The sequence below is a fragment of the Bos mutus genome, chromosome 16, assembly GCF_027580195.1.
Source record: "Bos mutus isolate GX-2022 chromosome 16, NWIPB_WYAK_1.1, whole genome shotgun sequence".
Classification (NCBI taxonomy): Eukaryota; Metazoa; Chordata; class Mammalia; order Artiodactyla; family Bovidae; genus Bos; species Bos mutus.
In genome coordinates, this window is record NC_091632.1 from 24,262,326 (window position 1) to 24,286,153 (window position 23,828).

The 23,828-nt window shown below is 40.7% G+C and overlaps 1 protein-coding gene across 1 annotated transcript in view; it reads right to left on the reverse strand.

The window, feature by feature from the left end:
* The window catches only part of XPR1 (xenotropic and polytropic retrovirus receptor 1), a 203,046-nt gene extending 193,025 nt beyond the window's left edge, over positions 1-10,021 (reverse strand). The window contains exon 1 of the mRNA XM_070384838.1: positions 9,776-10,021. Within this exon, the coding sequence (XP_070240939.1) occupies positions 9,776-9,844 (69 nt within the window). The 5' untranslated portion in view covers positions 9,845-10,021. The remainder of the gene's footprint in view (positions 1-9,775) is intronic.
* Positions 10,022-23,828: the final 13,807 nt, after the last annotated feature.

Below are 23,828 nucleotides of genomic sequence, written 5' to 3' on the forward strand. Positions count from 1 at the left end.
ACTTATCACTATATCTCATTATCTTTTTCCTATGGCTCATCTTTATAAGTTCCTCTGTTTAACAGCGCCTACCTCATAAGAGTTACACTGATAATCTTGAGAAAAAAATAAATTAATAGAGGTGAACTCTAACCTCCAGACCACATTCTACTACCTCCAAACCATGCAGAACTAAGACCTAGGACTAAAAGTAGACCAGCCATTACTTCAGCAGGTGCTGGAGACTGTGCCTAAACATATATATGCATAAATGGATGGAGTTATTTATTTTTCATAAACCAGCAGGATGTAGGAATTAAGAGCAGGGGCTCTTTCAATCTCATATCTGCTAACCACAATTAGCAGTTTCAACATAATCAGTTACTGAATGGCTCTAAGACTCAGGTTCCCAGTCTACAAACAGAGCGAACATAAAAACCTACCTACACAGCTTGCTATAAAGAGATATTTTTAAAGTAATGCCATAGTGACTGACAAAGTAAGCACTCAAAAAATAACAGCTGTTGTTACCGCCCCTGTTAGCACCACTGCTATTTACAATTCCCATATAAAGGCAAGAGCTCCCAAGTATGACAGATTTTATTTCAAATTCTGTCTCTACTACTTAGTAAGTGTATGGCCATGAACAAGTTGGTTAGTCTCTCTAAGCCTGAGTTTCCTCATCAGTAAAATGAAGATAATAAATCATCTATCTCCAGTTCAGTTCAGTCGCTCAGTCGCGTCCGACTCTTTGTAACCCCATGAACTGCAGCACACCAGGCCTCCCTGTCCATCACCAACTCCTGGAGTTTACTCAAACTCGTTTCCATTGAGTCGGTGATGCCATCCAACCATCTCATCCAACCATCTCATCCTCTGTCGTCCCCTTCTCCTCCTGCCTTCAATCTTTCCCAGCATCAGGGTCTTTTCAAATGAGTCAGCTCTTGGCAGCAGGTGGCCAAAGTATTGGAGTTTCAGCTTCAGTATCAGTCCTTCCAGTGAATATTCAGGATTGATTTCCTTTAGGATGGACTGGTTGGATCTCCTTGCAGTCCAAGGGACTCTCAAGAATCTTCTCCAACATCACAGTTCAAAAGCATCAATTCTTTGGTGCTCAGCTTTCTTCATAGTCCAACTCTCACATCTATACATGACTACTGGAAAAACCATAGCCTTGACTAGATGGACCTTTGTTGGCAAAGCAATGTCTCTGCTTTTTAATACGCTGTCTAGGTTGATCACAACATTTCTTCCAAGGAGTAAGAGTCTTTTAATTTCATGGCCGCAGTCACCATCTGCAGTGATTCTGGAGCCCAAAAAAATCTTATCTTAGCCAACAGGAATTTGTTGTATGGCTCAGGAAACTCAAATAGGGGCTCTGTATCGACCTAGATGGGTGGGATGGGGAGGGAGATGGGAGAGAGGTTCAACAGGAAGAGATATATATATATACCTATAGCTGATTCATGTTGAGGTCTGACAGAAAACAACAAAACTCTCTGTAATTTACAAAACTCTCTGTAAATTACAAAACTCTCTGTAAAGCAATTATCCTTCAGTAAAAAAATAAGTTAAAAAGAAAAAAATCTATCTCACAAAACTGTTGTGAAGATTAGATGAGGTAACAAAGCTGCTGACACCTGGTTCCTAACTGGTCAATAAATGCTAATTCCTTTCTCCTTAATGACAAAAAGAGCACATTTCCACTAATTCAATTCAAGGAATAGAGATTGGAAGTGGGAATCCCAGAGAAGACAACTTTCTTTTCTCTATCATTCTGTGCATGGGGATATACCAGAGAATTCTCATTCATGGGATTCTCTTTATCTTCTTATGTGCTTCCTAAGACTAGAGAGCTTTTTCTCAGGTAATCTCCAAATGTTCTGAAAGGAGTTGTGTGTTCAAAGGCAGCAACTCTTAGAAACTCTCTCAGGGAACCCAGAAGATCAAAACTATTTTCATAATAATACTGAAATGGAGCAGGACCCTACGATCTTTTGCCCCACCCCCCACCCCCCTGCGCCATCCTCAACCTGCCTTTTATCTGTGGAAAAACTTTAGTCAAAGATTAAGTTTGATCAGAGAAGTGAGAAAATGCTGGGAAAGAATCTGCCTGCAATGCGGGAGACCTGGGTTCAATCTCTGTGTTGGGGAAGATCCCCCGGACAGGGAATGGCTACCCACTCCAGTATTCTGGCCTGGAGAATTCCATGGACTATATAGTCCATGGGGGTCACAAAGAGTCGGACGCGACTGAGCCACTTTCACTTTCATTGAATCCATGTTAAATTTTGAAGTTTCCTAAGTGGAGCTAGTGGTAAAGAACCTGCCTGCCAATGTGGGAGGCATAAGAAGACACAAGTTTGACCCCTGTGTCGGGATGATCCCTTGGAGGACGGCACGGCAACCCATTCCAGTACACTTGCCTGGAGAATCCCCATGGACATAGGAGCCTGGTAGGCTACAGTCCACAGAGTTGCAAAGAGTTGGACAAGACTGAAGCAATTTAGCATGCAGCTTTATTTTAGATAAGGAAACAGCAACCCACTCCAGTATTCATGCCTGGAGAATCCCATGGACAGAGGACCCCTACAGTCCATGGGGTCGCAAGAGTCAGACGTGACTGAGCGACTAAACCATCACCACCAGTCATTATAAAGTATAGTCAAAGACCTTTAGTCCCTTCTCAAGGGATATGGAATAGTCTGAGCCATATCCTGTGAGCTGTCTTACAGATACTAAAACCCCTACCAGGTAGGAAAAGTTAACTACATGATGACCAGACTGTAGCCATGACATAAGCTGCCAAAATTCTAAGAACTGGCCTCAAGGAAATGGGAACAAACCGACCATGGGACTGCAGACTATCTGTACTTAAAATATATGAAATGACGCTGGTCAGACCACCGATAATCAATTTCAAGACGACGGTCAGAGCTGACTGCGCTGTTTCTGCCTGTAGCTCCCTCCCTAAGCCTACAAAAACTCTCGTCCATTGATTCTAGAAGAAGTGGGGCAGGTATTGGTCTTTGGATAAGTGTGTCATCTCCCCACTCCTCCCACTCCACCCCACCCCCACCGCTGTTGCTGACATCCAAAATAAAGCAAACTTTTCTTTCCACCAACCTGGCCTCTTTATTGGTTTTTGAGCAGCGAGCAGCAGGACCCCATTATCCACTGCAATACCACAACTTCATGTGCTTTTTTCACTCATTCTTTCACGAGTACACGGTGGAAGTTCCCAAAGGCCACATGAAATGTGACGTCACGTCCCTGAAGCCTAGTCGAAGGTGTGCTTGTATACTCTGTGTTTCACACATCTCTGAGTTTTAATTTCAAATATAGAGTATTATCAATAGATATTGGAATCTTTTTAACAATTTTTAAGAGTTTCAAATGGTACCAAGACCAAAAAGTTAAAGAATTACTTCTCTAAGGTATAGAAAAAGCTCACAAAGCACATGGATTACTCCATGAATTACAACTTTACCAATTTAGTCTAAATAAGTAATTCACACAATAATCTAAAAGCCTCTCATTTTCCTGTATGATTATATTTCAGGCCTTCAATCTTCAAGTAAATGACTTGTTTACTAATTATCTGTGAATATTCAGTGACAGAACTAGTTCTAAGGACTTACATCTCCTTATTTATGGTCTACAGTCTTTCTAAATTCTGCAGGTCATCTTCAATAAGAGATGACTATGTTTTCTTAATCATCACACTGTCCCTCTCATTACACATAATATGAAAATTGCAAGTTATGCTTACAGCAAGTTAATTAAACTTTCCCGTGATCTATAATAAATAACTTTTTAAGACTTTTCTGATACCACAGATACCACACCTGCCTAGTGATAGGAAGAAACAGGTAAGCAAATTTCCTTCTATAAACAATTAAATTTAAAGGTGTATAACATATAAAAAGTTTGAAAAGCCAGGGAGAATTCTTCTATATTATTTACATAGTGATCCAAATTTACAACCATGTTCCAAGTCTTCAATCTACAATCTTCCTTTTCTACACCATTTTAAGTTTTGAAAGCACTATGTTGAAATATGTGCTGGAAATATGACTGAAATATAAAATCAAACACATACACACAAAAAATTGGTTTTTGGTTTTTTCTAAGATAAAAGAGAATTTAATGACAAAGCTATCAGCATTATAGCTCATAATAGAGCCCTTATAAATATGTGTTGAATGAATAAATAATTTTTTTAGGCATTTGTTCATGAGCATTGTCTACTTGACTTCTTTTAGCATTTACTAGGTAAGGGGAAGACCTGAAAACAAAAATACAACCAGGCAAGACCCCTAGTGAATTCTGACAATCTCCCAAAGGCCAATTAAATAAATACCAAGCAACCCACAAACTACCTCCAGTTAAGCTGTACAACTTGAGCAAAATCTTCCAAACTTTTTTTGTTACGTTACTATTTTTAAAAAGTTTACCATGCACCTCCAATATATGTACATTTATTTATAAATTATCTCCTTCTACAACTGTGTACCTTATAAAACACAGAATTTTTAAATGGAAGTTTTAAAAGATGAGACAATAATAAACTAATTTAAACTTTCACTTGTGAATAATACAAAAATATTTTTAATCTCTCTTAAGAAATTATCAGTAACAATACTTTTAAAGAACAATCTAACAGAAAAGTTTCATTGCTTTTTAAAATCCTAGTTTTTAGTATTTCAAAGGCCTAATTCAAACTTCAAGATTCAGTTAATGATAATGGCTACAAGCTGGAAAACTGACCTTCCAATGCAGAATACTCTAATACATAACATATATTTAGGGTGAAGTTCACTATGGATGACAAAGGATGTTAAAATCTTATTTTGAAGAATTATTTTAATTATTTTGAAACTTTTTGGCAAGCTTGTTAGGTCTATTAAAGTAGCGTTGTTTTTTCTGTAATTTGGCTGACAAAAAGCTAGTACTAGAAGTAGAACTGTCAGCTCTGCCATTTTCTTGTTGTTCACGTGTACTCGCATTACTGGCTTCTTTACAGGAGTCTTTTTAATTCACATCCATTTTATATGGGTTAGTTTAGTCAAAATTAGGTAATATCCATAAATTCATCTAACTATAAGCAACCATAAACTGAACTGCTATTTGCTGAAAGTGAACAAACAAGTGAGAAAACTATTAGCAATTCTTGACTCTCGTTCAGACTATCTCCTCAAATGAGGTCATCTCATCAATGTATTTATTCAATGTTAGTAAAATTTCATTTCTTCCTGTCTTACACGTAAAAATGAACATAAGTAACACTTCTAAAACTACCTTCTCTGTCTTCATGGGAGCGTTGGGTACACTCCTTTGGGGCTATGATGCAAATATACTTGAAACCCCTAGCCAGCACAACTTAATCAGTCTCTCAAATGCTTTTCAGGTTAGGACTGAATTTGAAGCCAGGAATGATTTTCCATGATCACCCCAGGTCAAGTAAGATTCTATGTTCTTATGGTATGGGCCTTCACCCAAAAACTGATCCAAAATCAACCTTCAGGGATGGATAGACAAGTATAATCTTTCCAGGACACTCACCCTAACATACTTTATTAAACAATGAAAATAACAGTAATAGGTTCCTATCTTATACAACAATTCACTCACTTAAGAAACATTTGTTAAGTACCAGGCATCTTTTTGCTATACTCATTTACAAATGTTATTTTAAATATACTATACTGTACTTTCATTTGCAGAAGTGCCTGAAAGGAAAAGTGTGGTTTGTGCCCCATCGGGTGGCCAAACTGGAAATTTCAAACAAGTTCCAGCAAGGCAAGTTAACCCTAACTAATCAACATAATTCCTTTGGGAAATTGAAGCCTGCAACACAAGTGTTCTCATGGGAGAGTTCTATAAATGAAAATCACAATAATGTTATGGTGTTTCCTTACACTTGAAAAAAGGGATATGCAGATTATGCAGAATCCTTTCCAAATCTTGCAACAAAAAAAATTAAAACTACTACCATCACTTTTTATTTGAGTTCAATAAAAGTTTCATTGGGTCAGTCTTCCATTCACAGATTAAGATAATCATCAAATTTTTTTGAAAAGAGATTATTAATTTAAAAGAATGCTTTTAATAGTAATACTTTAAGTTCTATCATCTTCATATATCAAGCATAATGAAACCATAAAAATGTACAGAAATTTGGAGCTATATGGGTCCTTAGAGGGTTGTAAGCCTAGAAATCAAGTCCAGTTCTCTCACTTTACAGATGAAGAACCTAAAGCCCAGAAGAGGAAGTGATTTCATCAGGGTCACACAGTCAGGGTGATCTGACTCTCAATGCTTACACCTCTGTGCTCAAGAGACTATATACGATACTGGACATGTAATTTAACCTTTTTGGACCTTAATTTCTTCGTCTGAAAAAACCAAGGAGACAGATAATCCGTCAATCCCCTTTTAACTCTAAAATGCTGAAATTTAGATTCCTCATTATTTTAGTACATTACAAAATTACAGTGTACACGGACAAAACCATTCCTGGTTCCTGAGAAACCAAAGCAGCACAGGGCCCTAGGGAAGAAAACACAAGTCAGCAGCCAAAGGCACCAAATATATTTGCTTCTTTTGCTAATATTCTGTAAAATATTAACATGGTCATACTAGTCTGGCGGAAACTGGTCTAAATTAATTTTGATTAATCAATTACAGAGCTCTAAAGTATGCAATCACTGATTCTAAATTTTAAAAAGTGCTCTTGAAAATTTTTTATTGATGTTCTGCATTACATGCCAAGATTTATACTCAAATAGATTACTGGAAACAGGGATAGCCTCTTTCCATTTGTGTTTTATTCTTTGTAAAAACTATTCACAAATGAATCAAACCAATTTTCTTTGTATGACTTCTCCATGTTGCTCTATTCTTTTATGCTTTACTATTCCATCTATGAAGACTGAGTCTATGAACTCCACAATTCATTTTTAAATTAGAAACTGATCATTTTCAGGATATTGATGGATCACTAACACTAATTTTAACAGTCCAAAAAATGAAACCCATTAAAAGTTAAATCAAAAACCTATGAACTACAATGGACCTTAAAAAGCTCTAACCCTATATTCTTACTTTATGAAAGAGGACAGAAGCCTGGAAAAGCAAAAAGCCTATCCCCATGGCTTCATGACAAACATATACAAGAATTAGCACTTACTGTATGACTGTGTGTACACAATAATACATACAATCACAGAGGTAAAATAACATTTTCAGCTTCTAATGGTCTGATGTTTCAAGTAAAATTTAATGCAGCAAAATGACATGAAAACCAAAATAGCTGAACAGTTCATAACAGTTCACAGCAGTAGAAAGCAGCCTACACTAGAAATCATGGGTAATATACCAAAATTTCATCACCAGTACTTGAAAAACAAATCCAAGTGTCTGTTCTGCTAACAGTATTTCAAGAGCATCATCTTCACATGTGAGAAACTACATTTTACTGCCATATGAAAAGGTTCTTCTCTCAAGCAAATGCTCACATCTTTCACAATATTCTTTTTTCCCCAAAGTTTCTAAGCTGCCAAATTCCTCTAAAGATTCTTATTTATGCCTCTTTATTTTTAAAGGAACAACACTAGCTCTTGAGCAACAATATACAACACACAGATTCCAACCATATAAAAAATGGCTCCAATTCAAAAAGAAAAGTACTCCTTATTAATTTTGCCTACCAAATAAAGAGCTTACGCAAGATCCAAGTCACAAAGTAAGGACTCTCTGTAGAATAAAATTTTAATAATCTACAATTAATGAATTTTTTAAAAAATAATTTTTAATTGGCCTAGGAAAAAATAACACAGTCATACATATGAAATGTGTTCCTCTCTGACCAACTTAAAGTAAACCATCTAGGACTAGTTAGTGTCCAAATGCAGTATGTGAATTGAGTACCAGAATGACTCCAGCCACAAAGCTGATATTATAAATCAAGAGGTAATTGCATCTTTAAGTCTTACGCTTCTCTTTCCAGCCCTAAAAATTGTATTCCAAATTAATACAATTCTATGAAACAGTTAAGAGCTGTAATGCTTAAAATGAATCACAGCATACAACCAATCACTATTACTTCTCCCCAAATGAAGCATTCCATACTATATAGGATGTTGCTTCAGGATGCCCTGTTCTATGAAGAACTGGCAGTGGTGCTGAAAATTACTACTAGAAAGATGAAAGACCAATACCCTCCTTTCAATAAAAACCATCATCTGGACTCTAGCCAAGGTTTTAAAACTGACCAAATGTTATTAGAAACAATAAATCAAGAGCTCTACGGGCTGAAAAGCTTGTCCCTTATTTCATTCTTACAAAACGTAGTCACAAAACACTATAAGAAAATTAAGTGAAAGAAAGCATTAACAACTCTAGGCCTTTCATTTCTGGCAATAATGAAATACTGTATGTTACCAGGTGAATTTATTTTACAATCTTCAAGGTTCTGTTTAACCTACTTATATGTCTCTTTCCTTTCCTTCTTCAATTGTTACAACTGTTACATGAATAAATAAACTTCTGCGATTGCCTAAACATCCTTTCAATGAACTTAAAATAGAAATGAAAAAGAGACCAAAATATCTTAATTCATAAAATCTAGCTAGCATATTTGTGTTCATATTGATTTTATACTCTTTGTTCCTGCACACAACACAGATGTGAATTACTGGAGGTTACAGATTAAGTCTCTCTATCCAGGAGCTGAACTGCCAGCCACTGAGAATAACCTATTGCAAAGCTTAAAACCCTTCAGGTATCTTGGCTTCTGAATACATAAATGGGCTCATTATCTCTACTTTTCCTTTCATTAACGTATGGTTCCTTATCACTATCTCTATTAAATACCGTCCAGGAGCTGTTATCACAGAAATTAAGGGTGAGGAGGGCCATGATTTCTGTAATACACAGGAATGTTTTAAAAGTACATTGTTTACAAGATAGTACTTTTCTCCCTAGCTAACAAAAATTTTAGGAAAGAAAACCTGAAAATGTTAATAATTCCCTTCTCTTTCTTTCTTCCTCTTCCCCTTCACTCCATTCCAAAACCGAAGAGCCAAAACCAAAGATATGATTACTTTATATACTTCATGAAATCAGTGAAAACACGAGTCACCGTCTTATTATCAAAACAAAACAGTTGATTACGATGTTTGCCTACTGTAACCACCGCACGTGTGATACACATTTAAATCAAGTTTCGACCCTGTTACAAAGCCTTTGTCAACAGTGGGCAAGTGGGGGAAAGCTGAAGAAGGGCTCTGTGAATTGAAGGAAATCACCGGAGGGGCTAATCTAGGAAGAAGATTCCTCGGGGAGAGGTGAGCCGAAAGAAACAAGACCTAACCTTGGAGAGGGGGCGCTCGCCCAGGGTGGGGACCAGAGGTCAGGGTGAGCGGGAAGAGGAAGGGATTAGCGCGGAACCGCTGTAACCCGGGCTACCCTCACACCCCGACTCCGCTACCTGCGGCTCGCCCTCCCACCACCATTCCTCAGCCCCGGCCGGCTGTGCAGTCCCTCCCGGCCCGCAGCCCGCAGCCTGCATATCCGTTACCCCGGCTGCAACGGGGCTGCGGGGGAGGGGAAGGTCAGCGGGGCCCGGAGGGGGCCGGCCGCGGCTAGGATGCCGCAGTGGCTCCCCGTCGCACCGGGTCAAAGTCCGCTCGGGCACGGGGGAAGCAGCAAGAGCGGAAGGCGGCGGTGGAGGTCGGGACTTGCGAGATGGTGGCCCCTCCAAGTCCTCCCACTCCTCGGCCGCCGCCGGTACCTCATACTGGATATATTGCTTCCTCCACTCGGGAGTGATGTGCGCGGAGAGGTGCTCGGCGAACTTCATCCTGCCGTCTCCCCTTCACTCCTACTCGGGTCCAGCAGTTACAGGCGGCGGCGGCGGCGGCAACAGCGACTCCGACTCCTCCCCACATGGGCCCCGGCGCGGCGCGGCACTGCGCTTCTCTCCTCCTCCGCCGCCGCCGAGGTCTCCTCAGAGCCGCCCTCCCGCCATCTTCCTCCTCCTCTCCATAGCCCCGCCCCGCCCCGCCCTCTATACGTCATCGCCATGGTAACCGCCTACGCGCCCAGACGAAAAGGGCGGAGTAAGGGGCAGGATTTGGGTATGTTCCTTAAGGCTCCGCCCCTTCTGGGCCGGACGTGCTGAAGGCACCTCCCCTGACCTCTTCCGTCTGGCTTCTGTTGGCCTTACAGCTGCTCGCTACCGCCTGCCTGGGAAGCAACAGTGTTGTTATTGCAATTAGTATTAATACTGTAGCACCAATAATCCACACAATACGTTTATATTTGCAAAGATTTGTGCAAATGTTTTTCCATTTTAATATTTATTCTTCATAAAGCCCTGAAAGATGGATCGACATTAATCCAAATTGAGTAACTAGAACAGACTAAATACTTCAGGGCCAAATGTATTTCAAGGAACCCTATTTTACACTCTCTAGGTGCTCAATAAATGCTTATTGAATTTAATTAAAGACATCAGTGCCAAAAATTACATGCTGCTTCTGAATTTCAATGTAATTATCTAGTCCGGGGGATACCAGAAAGGCCAACAACAACACATGGACCCAAACTAGAACTGGGATTACCACCTGGGTTTGTGACTAAGCTTAGAAGTGGTGTTGAGAGGGAAGCCCATGTTGGAAGCAAAGAGAATCCTCTAGAGATAAGGTTGGAACCCCACCCTCAGGGAGACCAGACATGAGTACAGTACGCCGGCTGACTGTCCTCAGGGAGCAGCACTCACACAGCTTGGCACCACTTTGAGTGTGGGAGTAACTGATCTGGAGGACCTGATTTTGGAGAGTAACCAAGGTCCTTCCATGAGTGGAGGAGCCCTGTATGATATTAATAATAACTAACATTTGTTAGGTTCTCACTGTCTACGTAAAAAATACTAAACACCTTACATGTACAGAACTTTGTTCTGTAATTTTCACAATTTTTATGAGACTCAGAGACTAAGGGATTACAATGGTTAGGACAGTGTTCTAAGATATCAGCATCTACTATTGGCATATTTGTTTTTTCCTCCATGTATTTTTCCCCTTTCCCCTTCCTCTTAATTCATGCCAGTGCGGATTCTGCAGTTATTTCCTCAGGACAGGGATGATACATGATGGAAAACAGTCATGGACTATGAGTCTTTCTGACTTTTATTGTACAGAAAGCCTCAACCTCTGGTAAAAGGTTAGATCACTCACACAGCTTGGCACTACTTTGAGCGTGGGAGTGATTGACTTGGAGAACTTGATTTTGAACTATAACCAAGGTACTTCTGGTGAAAGGGTAATCGGGGTCAAAAAAAGGAGAATAGGAGAAGGAGTGAGGACTCCTTTCAGCTTAGCACCATACCCCTCTGCTCACCATGACATTTACCTCTACTGGAGGTAAATGTTGCCAGGAGAAGAAGACAGACTAGAGAGGTCCATGCTCCCAGGAAGGAGAAACAACCACAGAGAAGAAGTGGCTACATGGTGTGCCTAGGAGGCCAAAACCAGGAGCAGCTGCAAAAGAAATTGCTGAGCCTTTACCAGATATGGATTAGAATGGCTGACTCTTTGTTTAATTGAAGTATAGTTGATTTACAATATTTCAGGTACATAGCTAAGTGATTCAGAGATATATATATATATATATATATATTCTTCTTTTTCAGATTCTTTTACTTTAGAGGTTATTTAGTTCAGTTCAGTTCAGTTCAGTTGCTCAGTCATGTCCAGCTCTTTGTGACCCCATGGGCCTCAGCACACTAGGCCCTCCTGTCCATCACCAACTCCCAGAGGTTTACCCAAACTCATGTCCATTGAGTCAGTGATGCCATCCAACCGTCTCATCCTCTGTCGTCCTCTTCTCCTCTTGCCTTCAATATTTCCCAGCATCAGGGTCTTTTCAAATAAGTCAGCTCTTCGCATCAGGTGGCCAAAGTATTGGAATTTCAGATTCAACATTAATCCTTCCAATGAATACTCAGGACTGATTTCCTTTAGGATGGACTGGTTGGATCTCCTTGCAGTCTGAGGGACTCTCAAGAGTCTTCTCCAACACCACAGTTCAAAAGCATCAATACTTTGGTGCTCAGCTTTCTTTATAGTCCAATTCTCACATCAATATTAAATATAGTTCCCTGTGTAATACAGTAGGTCCTTTTTTATCTATTTTATGCATAGCAGTGTGTATCTTTTAACCCCAAATCCCTAATTTTTCCCTCCCCCGCTTTCTCCTTTGGTAATATAAGTTTACCATCAATGTCTGTAAGTCTCTTTCTGTTCTGTAAATAAGTTCATTTGAATCATTTTTTTAAGATTCCTCATGTAAGTGATATCATATAATATTTGTCTCTGCTTGATTTACTTCACTTAGTATGATAATCTCTAGGTCCATTCATGTTGCTGCAACTGGTATTATTTCATTCATTTTATGCTTGAGTAATATTCTTTACCTCATCTTTACCTCTTCATCTTTTGATGGACATTTAGGCTGCTTCCATGTCTTGGCTATTGTAAATAATGCTGCTATTGAACATTGGGGTGCATCTTTTCAGTTAAAGTTTTCTTTGGAGATACGCCCAGGAGTGGGATTGCTGAATCATATGGTAGCTCTATTTTTAGTTTTTTAAGGAACCCACATATTGGTCTTCATAGTGACTATACCAATTTGCAATCCCATCGACAGTGTAGGAGGGTTCCCTTTTCTCCAAGCCCTCTCTAACATTTATTGTTTGTAGACATTTTGATGATGGAAGACTATAGACTCCTGGCAGTAACTCCTACAGTTTGTGACAGTAACTCCAATAGCAGTAACTCCTATAACCTTCTCCCAACAGCACCATACCTTGGTGCCTCAACTGTGCACAAAATTCTGGAACCATGACCCAACCGAGGGAAGAAAGAAAATCCTCAGTACTAGCTCTATAACCAACAATTTTTAATTTTTTTTCATGACATTCAGTTGGACATGAGCCCCAACACTTAGAGCCCTAACACTCAGTTGGACATGAAAATCTTAATTTATCTACAGAAGTAGATTTAATGATAAGTATCCTATTCCTAACATTACTTCAGATAGTTCACTGACAAAACCATCAAATACTTAGTATTTATTAAACACCTACTTTCTACAGAGCACTGTGCTAAGATACTAAGAATGATAATCTGAATAGTTTTAGTCTGAATCAGAAGTGTTAATTATTTTCTTTTGTAGATAGACAACTCTTCTACTATGATATGTCAGCCATGCCACTTTGAGAACGAAGGACAGTTCAAAAATAAACATGATTCTGTCTTTTCTTCAAAGGACATCAAAATCCAGTCAGAGAGAGAGAGAGGCCAATAGCTAGACTACCATGTGATATGCACTGTAGTTGAGGTATCTACAAGAGACATTCAGCTAACTAGGAAGGAAAGGTTGGCATCCCAAAGAATGTGACTCAGATACAGTCTTAAACAACAATCTGACAGGGAGAAAGACACCCCCAAAGATTCCAAAGGCAAAAAGCAAAAAGAATTCAGGACTTAGAGAATGGCAGGCTTCCCTGGTGGCATAGTGGTAAAGAATCCATCTGCCATTGCAGGAGAGGCGGGTTTGATCCCCGGGTCAAGAAGATCCCTTAGAGAAGGAAATGGCAATGCACTCTAGTATTCTTAGGTGGGAAATCCCATGGACAGAGGAGATGGGTGGGATCCATGGGATCACAGTAGTCCATGGGTCACGACTTATTGACTAAACAACAGCAACAGAGAACAGCACCAAGCTGTCTGACCCAAAGACCCTTTAAGGCAGCTAAATGTCCCTGCCTCAAAGAAACTCTTCCCCATTCCTTTACCTCCCTTACCCACTCTGCCTCCCACATCCACCCGGTGCAGTCCCCTCACTGTATCATCAACAGTGTCAGACTATGAACTCCTTGAAGACAAAACACACTTTTCTCTCATTTTCTCCAGTTTAGCATGGCGCCTGGCATTGAAGCAGTCAATAAAATATTGATGTAACAAAGGAAAGAAAGAAGAAAGGAAAGAAGGGCAGGAGAGAGGAAGAGAGGAAGGAAAGGGCATCCACATGGAGGGAAGTTGCAGGAAATCAAGTTCAATCAGTTTAGTTCAGTCACTCAGTCATATCCTACTCTTTTCGACCCCGTGAATCACACACAGCACGGGTTGACAACTTAGTAACTGGCAGTCTCTCAAAAACCTGTTAACGGGCATGAAGGATGAACTAACAAACCAGCGACCAATTCACTAACAAGCACCTATGTAGCATTTAAAGGCTTCCCAGGTGGTGCTAGTCGTAAAGAATCCACCTGCCAATGCAGGAAACGTAAGAGACATGGGTTCAACCCCTGGGTTGGGAAAATTCCCTGGAGAAGGGAATGGCAACCCCACTACAGTATGCTTGCCTGGAAAATTCCATGGACAGAGGAGCCTGGGAGGCTACAGTCCATGGGGTCGCAGAGTCAGACATGACTGAAGCGACTTAGCACACATGCATGTACCATTTACTCTATGCCGGACACTGTTCTAACTGCTTAGCAAATACAAACTTACATAATCTTCACAAGGACCCCATGACATAGCTACTATCATTATCCTCATTTTAGAGATGAGTAAAGGACTTTGCTCAAGGTTATCCACCTAGTAAGTGGTACAGCTGGATTTGAACCCTGGCAATCCAGCTCCAGAGTCTTACTCTTGACCATCACATTACACTGACTATTGATGCAACAACCCAAGCCAGTCATAGTGATAGACAGAAGGAGGTGGGGCAAGTGACTCTAACCCTAGTGACTGGCTAGACGCTGCTGCCATGAACTGAGAAAGGAAGTGAAGAGCATATTTGAGGCATTGTTGGATGTGTTAAATGGTTAGAATCTATGAGACACACAGTACTCCAATTGAAAACACAGATCTAAAAAAAAAAAAAAAAAACACAGATCTAGAGCTCTGGAAAAAGAAGATCGGGCTGAAGACTGGGGAGCCATTCACATTTAGGTGATGATTAAGTCCTGGTAAGTCTGCCCAGGGAGAGAGCATACACCAAAATGGAAAGGGGCCCAAGGGATTACCCTGGTGTGAGCCTGATAAAGAACCTGGGACAAAGAAAGAGGCTGGGGTGTGGCCCGAGTGGGTAACAAGACAATAAGGAGACAGCAGTGTCCAGGAAGCCATAAAACAATAAGTTTCATAAAGGAAGTAGTGACCAACACTGTCAGATGTTACAGAGGGGTTAAGGAAGATAACTTCTAGGCTGTTGTGTTAGCAATTGAAGACTCACTAGTGACCTCAGAGAAAGTGACTTCCATAGCGTGAAGGGCTGCAGGAGGCCTAGCAGTGAACAGCATTCCTAAATTGTCTTTATTCTGTGTGCGTGGTGTAGGATCAGGGGTGAGAATTTACCAGCATACTCAGCAGTTTATCTAGAAATTCATAAGTGCTGAGTCTGAACACTTTATATTTATCACACATAATTCTAAGTTTGGGAACAGTTATACTTACCACAAAGTAACTCTTCTAAAACTTAGAATTATGTGTGATAAATATAAAGTCAAACTGTTGCTTGAGCAAATGAGACTGGTGATCATGCTGAAAGGTGAAGAACTGACCTGCAGAGAGATCAAATCTTATACAACACTTTCCACTGAAGCTGAATAAGCTAGGATGTCCTGGCAGTAAAGATGAGTCAACCCACAGCATAGGAACACTGGTAAAGATGGTATTGTAATACCTCAAGGCAGGTATGATGGTGGTTTGTGTCAGGAGGTTAGCAGTGGAGGTGATGAGAAGTGGTTGGAAATTGAATGTATTTTGAAGATAGAGTCAACAGGATTTACTGGTGGATTAGGTTGTGAGCAAAAAAAAGAAGTATCAAGGATGACTCCACGGTTTTTTGCCTGAGTAATTAGAATGAGACTGGGGGACATTGCAGAAGGAGCGGGTTTGGGGCGGAAAGTAAAACTCAAGAATTCAGTTTGGGGTGTGTTATGCCTGTCAGACATGCAGATGGAAATGTGCAATGGGAAATTTATGGTTTGGAGGTCACCCAAGAGGCCCTGGGTCAAGATATAAGTTTGTGAGTCAACAGAATATAATAATATGTAAAGCGATTTGTGAGACTGCCCAGGAAATGAGTATAGATAGAAAAGAGAAGAGCTCTAAAGACAGATCCCTGGAGTACTCCAATGCTTAAAGGTTGGGAGGACAAAGATTAAAAGTATAAAATAAAGCAAAGTGTTAAATAAAGCAAAGGATAACAATTTTAAAAGGATATTTTTCATTTTTCCCCCATCCCTTAGGTCTTGATAGGAGGCAAGATCCCAGTGCCCACTAGGTATAAAGTGAGCAGATATCTCTACCCCAGCTCTGTGGGGTACGAGGCCCAGATTTGGCCAGTCAGATGTTCCTGCCAGGAATTTTGTCTCACGTGAAAGTACCAAAAGATGAAATGATAGACAGAGCTTATTCTCAGAGGCTAAAGCAGATTTCAAACTACAGCAATGAAAATGGCAGTAAACGTCCAGAGCTGGACTGTCAAAGCCAGGGTCCTGATTGTTTCACTGGCATGATCTCTGTTCTGTTCTTGGCTATAAGCTTTTCTTGGCTTCTGCCTTTTTCTTAGACTTGTTTACAAGACTTCACATTGATCCTGTGAGCAACCCAATACCATCCAATAAAATCTATTTCTGTTTAAGTTAAATGGAGTCAGATTTCCCTGTTTATGACTGAGCACCCTAGATGAGTCATAGGGATTAAGAACTTTGCCTATAGCTATTGCCGAGGAGGTACTCAATAATCAGATACACATGAGTTTTATGGACAGGGCTTGGCTAATGGGCTCATGGATCAAATGGTCATAGTAGCAGGGATGGAGGATACGCAAGAGTTCAAACGTATTGCCTTTCCCTTACCAAGGCTGACCAACTGCTTAGAGGGACCAGTGCTGAGTCCCTAATATAATTTGGAATAAGTCCCATATTTGGGGTGGGGATAAACCAGTCAAATACCTGGTTCAAGATTGACTACATTGACCTCTTTCCATCATGGGATTTGGGGAGAGAGGAAGTAATATATCCACACCAGAGTAAGTAATTACTCTAGATATGGATTTGTCTTCTCTGCCAGCTTGTTTTTCCTAGCAATATCATCTGTGAACATCTTTATTTACCATCACAGTGTCCCATTTAATATTGCTTCTATGAAAGAAGTGAGAGAAAGGAAAGATGTCTATAGATTTCACTGGTCTCTCCATGTACCCTATCACCTATAAGCACATGCCCTTACAGAACTGTATTATAATCTATTAAAGACTTCGTTATGGTACCAGCTAGGAGACACCACTCTGAGTAGTTGGAGTCCTGTGCTGTCAAATGAGGTAATGCTCTAACCAGTAACCAATATATGTTGTTGCTTCTCTCAAGCAGACATAAGTCCAGAAACCAAGAAATGGAATGGTAATATCACTTCTCTTTATTACATTTAAGGACCTAATCACAAAGTTTTTATATAAGTTTTACATAATGCTTGGCTTTCTTTCGAGCTTCTCTGGTGGCTCAGACGGTAAATAATGGGCCTACAACGCAGGAGACCCAGGTTTGATCCTTGGGTCGGTGAGATCCCCTGAAGAAGGGAATGGCAACCCACTCCAGTATTCTTGCCTGGAGAATTCCATGGACAGAGAAGCCTGGCGGGGTACAGTCCGTGGGGTCGCAAAGAGTCAGACATGACTGAGCAACTAACCCTTTGGTTTTCTTTTGGTTTAGAAAGCTTAAAGCCCTGAGAAAAATTGCTTTAACCCAAAGACTCAACAATGATTCCATTAAAGGGGAAGCTAGGGCAGCCATTTGACCCCTGTGGGCTCTTCATGATGTTCAAAGATCAGGGCTTCCTATATCACTGGGATGATTTTCAAGGAAACAAAAGTGTCCACTACAAGTGAAATCAAGTGGATGGATAAGAGTGGGCCTAAAACCAAGGGTAACCTTTGGGGTAACCCCTTGTGCTGCTCTGTCCAATGATAAAAATTAATTGAAGATGTACCATCCCATTACTGGCAAAACTACATATGGTTCTAATTGAGTAGAATGAAAATTTAAGTGACCCCCATCAGATAAAGTAGCATGACTAGTTGAGGTATTGGCTGAAGATTTTTTTAAAAGAAGAATATGAAAGGGAGTGGAAGAAAATTATAAATACCAGCTACAGGCTTGGGGCCAGATGGAGAAATAAGGTCTGTTCTAGCTCCCCTGTTTTCTTCCTGGCTTTTTAATGCATACAGTAACCAGTTTGCTTTGCTTACTCTTTTCTTTTTCTCTAGTATTTCATGTGACTGTGTTGCTGCTGCTGCTAAGTCACTTCAGTCGTGTCCAACTCTGTGCGACCCCATAGACGGCAGCCCACCAGGCTCCCCCGTCCCTGGGATTCTCCAGGCAAGAACACTGGAGTGGGTTGCCATTTCCTTCTCCAGTGCATGAAAGTGAAAAGTGAAAGTGAAGTCGCTCAGTCGTATCCGACTCCTAGCGACCCCATGGACTGCAGCCTACCAGGCTCCTCCGTCCATGGGATTTTCTAGGCAAGAGTACTGGAGTGGGCTGCCATCGCCTTCTCCGGACTGTGTTAGAGGTGGTAAACTTTAAAAGTGGGTTAGAGGATATGAAAGTGTTATTGTGACCAAACTAGAAGAGGAATGAACATCCCCTTGGAGCCAGGAGTTCTTCCAGGACCTTCTCGATTTCTCAGACAGTAGCCCCCTCCTCCAGGCCTTTCAATGACACTATCCCTATACTCAGTCCATCCTGGCTAAAACGGCACCTGTGGCTTTCTGTTATCTGTACTTAAGCCCTAACTGAAAAGCAAGACAAGCAAGACAACACTGCAAAGAACGAAAAAAAAAAAAGATAAATAAGCGATGTTTATTTTCTTATTGAATCAAAATGATTATGGAATAGTGCTTTAGATTATTTGTTTTGGTTACTTAACAGAGCTTTTTCTATGCAGGCTATAAAAATTGCTTTAGGCCACAGTGTAGCTCACTTTGAGATGGCTTTGTCTTTTTATGAGTCTCACAGATGTCTTGATCAAAGTGGAAGAATTGCTGTTTTCAGCCAACACTTAACATCTTTAAAGTTGGAGAAATAACCTTTCCCAAAGTGCAACTAGTTCCCGAGGGACAGGAATCACTCCTATCTTATTCACTTGTAACAGCACTTAACACAGTAGACTCCATATATTAATATAAATTGATTCTTTAATATATCCTTCCCCCTTCCCAGCCAGGAGTGATAAGCATGACAATTTGGGGATCCATGCAGAGACATTCTTGTTATAAAAACATGTCCTTAGAATCTAGGCTCTTTCTCCAACACTTGGGATGACTGAAAACTTAAGCTTAGAGTAAGAGATTTGTAAGCAAGGGGTGATATATTCAAAAAATTGAGAAGCCTGAAGCATTCCGGGATTGGGGGTCTTGTTATCATATATACCAAAAGAGCTACTGGAGTACCTAAGAGCCTTTTGCTATTCTGTTCAGTTGCCAGTACCTGCAGTCAAAAAATTTCCAGCCTCAAGGAAATTTGATTTTAATTGTAAGTTTTTTTCTTAATTACCAAATTAATACACACTAATCATAGAGAATTTAGAAAGCACAGGAAGGTATTAAGAAGCAGAAAAAAAGACACACACACACCCACCTCCAACTTTATCATGCAGGGGAAACTACTATCAACATTTATACTACTTTTTTTCTTTTGAAGTTAGCACACTTGAAGCTTAGAGAAGGTGCAAGGAAGAGCAGAAATATATCTCTCTTGTAATTCTCGAATGCTCCCAACATCAGGGTTCCCATCCCTGAGACATGATCCCCCGCTTCACCAAGACACCTCCACTAGCTACGCAAAATCTCTGACTTGGCCATTAAAATAAGGAGATGTTTTGTTTTGACTCTGATGGAAGGAGTTACACCGCGTGACAGAATGATACTAAGAAAAACCAGTTAGGGAAGCCCAGCATGTTCTTCCCACCAGTCGACAGTACATTCCATTTCATGTTTTTCCAGTTGTCTTCTGAGAGCCAGGATCTGGGTGGAAAGAAGGCAAGGATGGCCATGAGAAGCATCAGTTAGATGTGAGGAAACACGATGTATCTCTAGAAAGCTATGTGTCAATATGGTTGGGAGTGGGCAAGGACTACAGATTTGGAGGTCTGTTGGACAGGTGTATTTTGAAGATAACGCCCATGGGCTCTTGCTAGTCAAGGAAAAAGCAAAATGAGGGTGGAGACACCAAGCAGGAGACTGCCTACTGCATTAAGAAAAACATTCACCACTTCCTACTTCTGCTCCCTGTGTGTCTTTGAAAGCTGGTTTCTGACGACAGCTAAAAAAAAAAAAAAAAAAAAAAAAGAAAACACTTTCATTTGTTCACTTCCTGAAATCCTGAAATGAACCATACAGCCCCAAGCAAAGCATGCACTAAAATGAAAGTCAATTTTTTATCTCCTTGTGAATTGGAGGTTTAGGTCTTGTTCAAATGATATATTCCCTGAAACACACTGGCACAGATTCTCAGTGGTAACTCCAGTGCTGAGAAGGTGATTAAGTTTCTGATTGTTTGGATTAGCACCTAAATGTAATTTCATGATCTGTATTGATTAATGTGGTTTTATCATACTGCCCTCGGAGAAGGCAATAGCACCCCACTCCAGTACTCTTGCCTGGAAAATCCCATGGATGGAGGAGCCTGGTAGGCTGTAGTCCATGGGGTCGCTAAGAGTCAGACACGACTGAGCAACTTCCCTTTCACTTTTCGCTTTCATGCATTGGAGAAGGAAATGGCAACCCACTCCTGTGTTCTTGCCTGGAGAATCCCAAGGACGGGGGAGCCTGGTAGGCTTCCGTCTATGGGTCGCACAGAGTCGGACACGACTGAGGTGACTTAGGAGCAGCAGCAGCATCGTACTCCCCTAAAAAGAGATTTGTTAGTTCTATCTCCAAAATATCTTCTGATTTAGTTCACTTCTTCCTGTCTCCATAGCACTAGTCACTATCTTCTCTCACCTTAACTGTAATAATAGCTTCCTAGGTGATCTCCCCTTCTGGCCCTACTCCATCATCCACAGTCAGTTCAGTTCAGTCGCTCAGTCATGTCTAACTCCTTGCGACCCCATAGACTGCAGCACACCAGGCCTCCCTGTCCATCACCAACTCCTGGAGTTTACTCAAACTCATGTCCATCGAGTTGGTGATGCCATCCAACCATCTCATCCTGTCATCCCTTCTCTGACCTTCAATCTTTCCCAGTATCAGGGTCTTTTCAAATGGGTCAGCTCTTTACACCAGTCCATCGTCCACACAACAGAGCAATCTTTTAAAACATAATCCCATCATGCCTTTTTCTTGCCTGCTGTTGTTTAGTCACTAGATCATGTCCAACTCTTTGCGACCCTATGGACTGCAGCACTCAAGGTTCCTCTGTCTCCGCTATCTCCCAAAGTTGGCTCAAATTCATGTCCATTGAGTCGATGATGCTATCTAACCATTCCATTCTCTGCCGCTCCCTTTTCCTTTACTTGCTTAAAACCCTTCAATGTTTCCCATCCCATGGCATGTATGATAAAATTCAGAATCCTTACCATTGCCGTGCAGGCTCTGTCTTGCCCTTCCTCTCCTTCAGCTGGGCTCACTTTCCTCCTAATTCACTGTGCTGCAGCTTGACTAGTCTTTTTTTCCAGTTTCTTTGAGGCACCAAGCTCTTTTCTACCTCAGAGCCTTTCTATGTGCTCTTCTGCACGAGATATTGTCTTCCCTTCTCACCCATCCTTTGAACTTTAGCTTAAAGACTGAAATAAGCTTCAGTTTCATTGAAATCCATGCCCAATCTAATTGGGGCTATTCCTCTATATATAGTACCCTATACATTTTCTTTACAGTTCTTATTAAGATTTGTGAATATATCTATCTATATATATATACATATGTATGTGTATATATATATTTAGTTGTAAGATTGTTAAAATCCAGTCTCCCGACAGATGGTGGATTCTAAGAAGATGGAGATTATGTGAATTTTGCTTCTGCTGTATCCCGGAGTGCCTGGCACAGTACCTGACATGTAGTAGATGCTCAGAACTTCTGGAATGAATGATTCTACATTATTTGGATTTGAAGAGTTTAAAATATTAATTACCAAAAAGCTAATTTCCTTGTGTCTGTTTTCTACTAACACAAGACACATAGGAAAAACCTAACTAATATTTGTTGATTAACTAATTTTAAACTGATGTTTTGTTAGGGAAGAAAAGTATCTCATATGAAGACGGGTTAAGATCAAAGACACCAAAATATAATAACAGTCAACCCTTTTCTTACTGTGGTGAAAGTGAAAACTGTTATAGTGAAGTACAAACATTTATAATTACTTTAATGATAGGGATAGGGTCTCCAAAAAAAAATCAAGATGTACTATAGCTGAATATTACTGGCTTGGTTGTGTTATCTGTAGGGAGAGCCTATGATTGGTTACAAGGGGCTGAGGACTGAAATCAAACATCTCACTGGATTCAGTAAGCTTGGAAAGAAGAGTACAAACTAAATGTGAAGTGCATGGAGAAAACCCTCTCTCATAGGGCAGAAGATGTATTTCAGATCTTGAGTAGCAGACCCAGTAGACAGCCCAAAATAACAGTTATCGATGACAAGCATCATGCTGTGCATAAATTTTTGTATAAAATTAGTTTAAATATATATCAGAGGGAGCCACAGTCTTGGCTTGAGAAGCTAAGCTGAATTCACTCAAGATTCCTGTTGATATTTCTAGGCATGTCTGGGTTAGAAGAAGTTTTATTTTACCAAAGGGCATCAAAACAGCCATCAGACCAGTGGAAGGAGAGGTGAGGCTCACAAGTTTGGTTCAAGGACTCTAGTTCAAGGTCAGTGTCAATGAGAGGGATGTTTTAATCCCAAATAGCAGCTGTCACTGTGATTGTCCTCTAGCCCAGCTGAGCTTAGGGAGTAGGATTGAAGAAATGGACAAAGCAAAGTGTAAGGTACTATAGGTCAGGTCACAATGAGGGACATGTGAGGACTCAGACTGGACACAGCAGACCAACCTATGGCTGGATCAGAGAGGGCACAGGCCAGAACATCAGGCTGCAGTGGCACCAAGGAGACGCTGGCGCCTTCTGTGGGCACTGTCCCCCTGGTGCTTCTTCGCAGGTTTGGAAGTATTTTGCAGAAGCATATTGACCTTGGTGGCAGCATGAGAGACATCACCAAAACAGAAGAGGAGGAAAATGTATGGAAACAAAGAATACAAAGTCATGACCACCCAGGGGCGCCCATGGGCACTTTCAGAGCTACTTGAAAGGAATTTATTATGGGTTGAAATGTGTCCCCTAGAAAACCATGTTAGAGTCCTGCCCCCTAGTACCTCAGAATGGGAGCTTATTGGAAATAGGGTCCCTGCAGGTATACTCAAGCTATGGACCTTTGGAGGGGCTGTAATCCAATATGACTGGTTACCCTGTAAGAAAAGGAAAATGCTACATGAAGACACAGATATCCCAGGAGAGCACCAAGGGACGATAGAACAGAAACTGGAGGGATGCAACTGCAAACCAAAGTGATGCTGCCATCAGAAGCTAGGAAGAGGCAAGGAAGGATTCTCCCCTATAGGTTTCAGAGGGAGCATGGCCCTGCCAAAACCTTGATTTTGGACTTCTAACCTCCAGAACAATGAGACAAAAAAATTTCTGTTGTTTTAAATTGCTCAGGGGTGGTACTTAGTTACAGCAGCCCGAGGAAATTAACACAGAATTTGAGGAAAG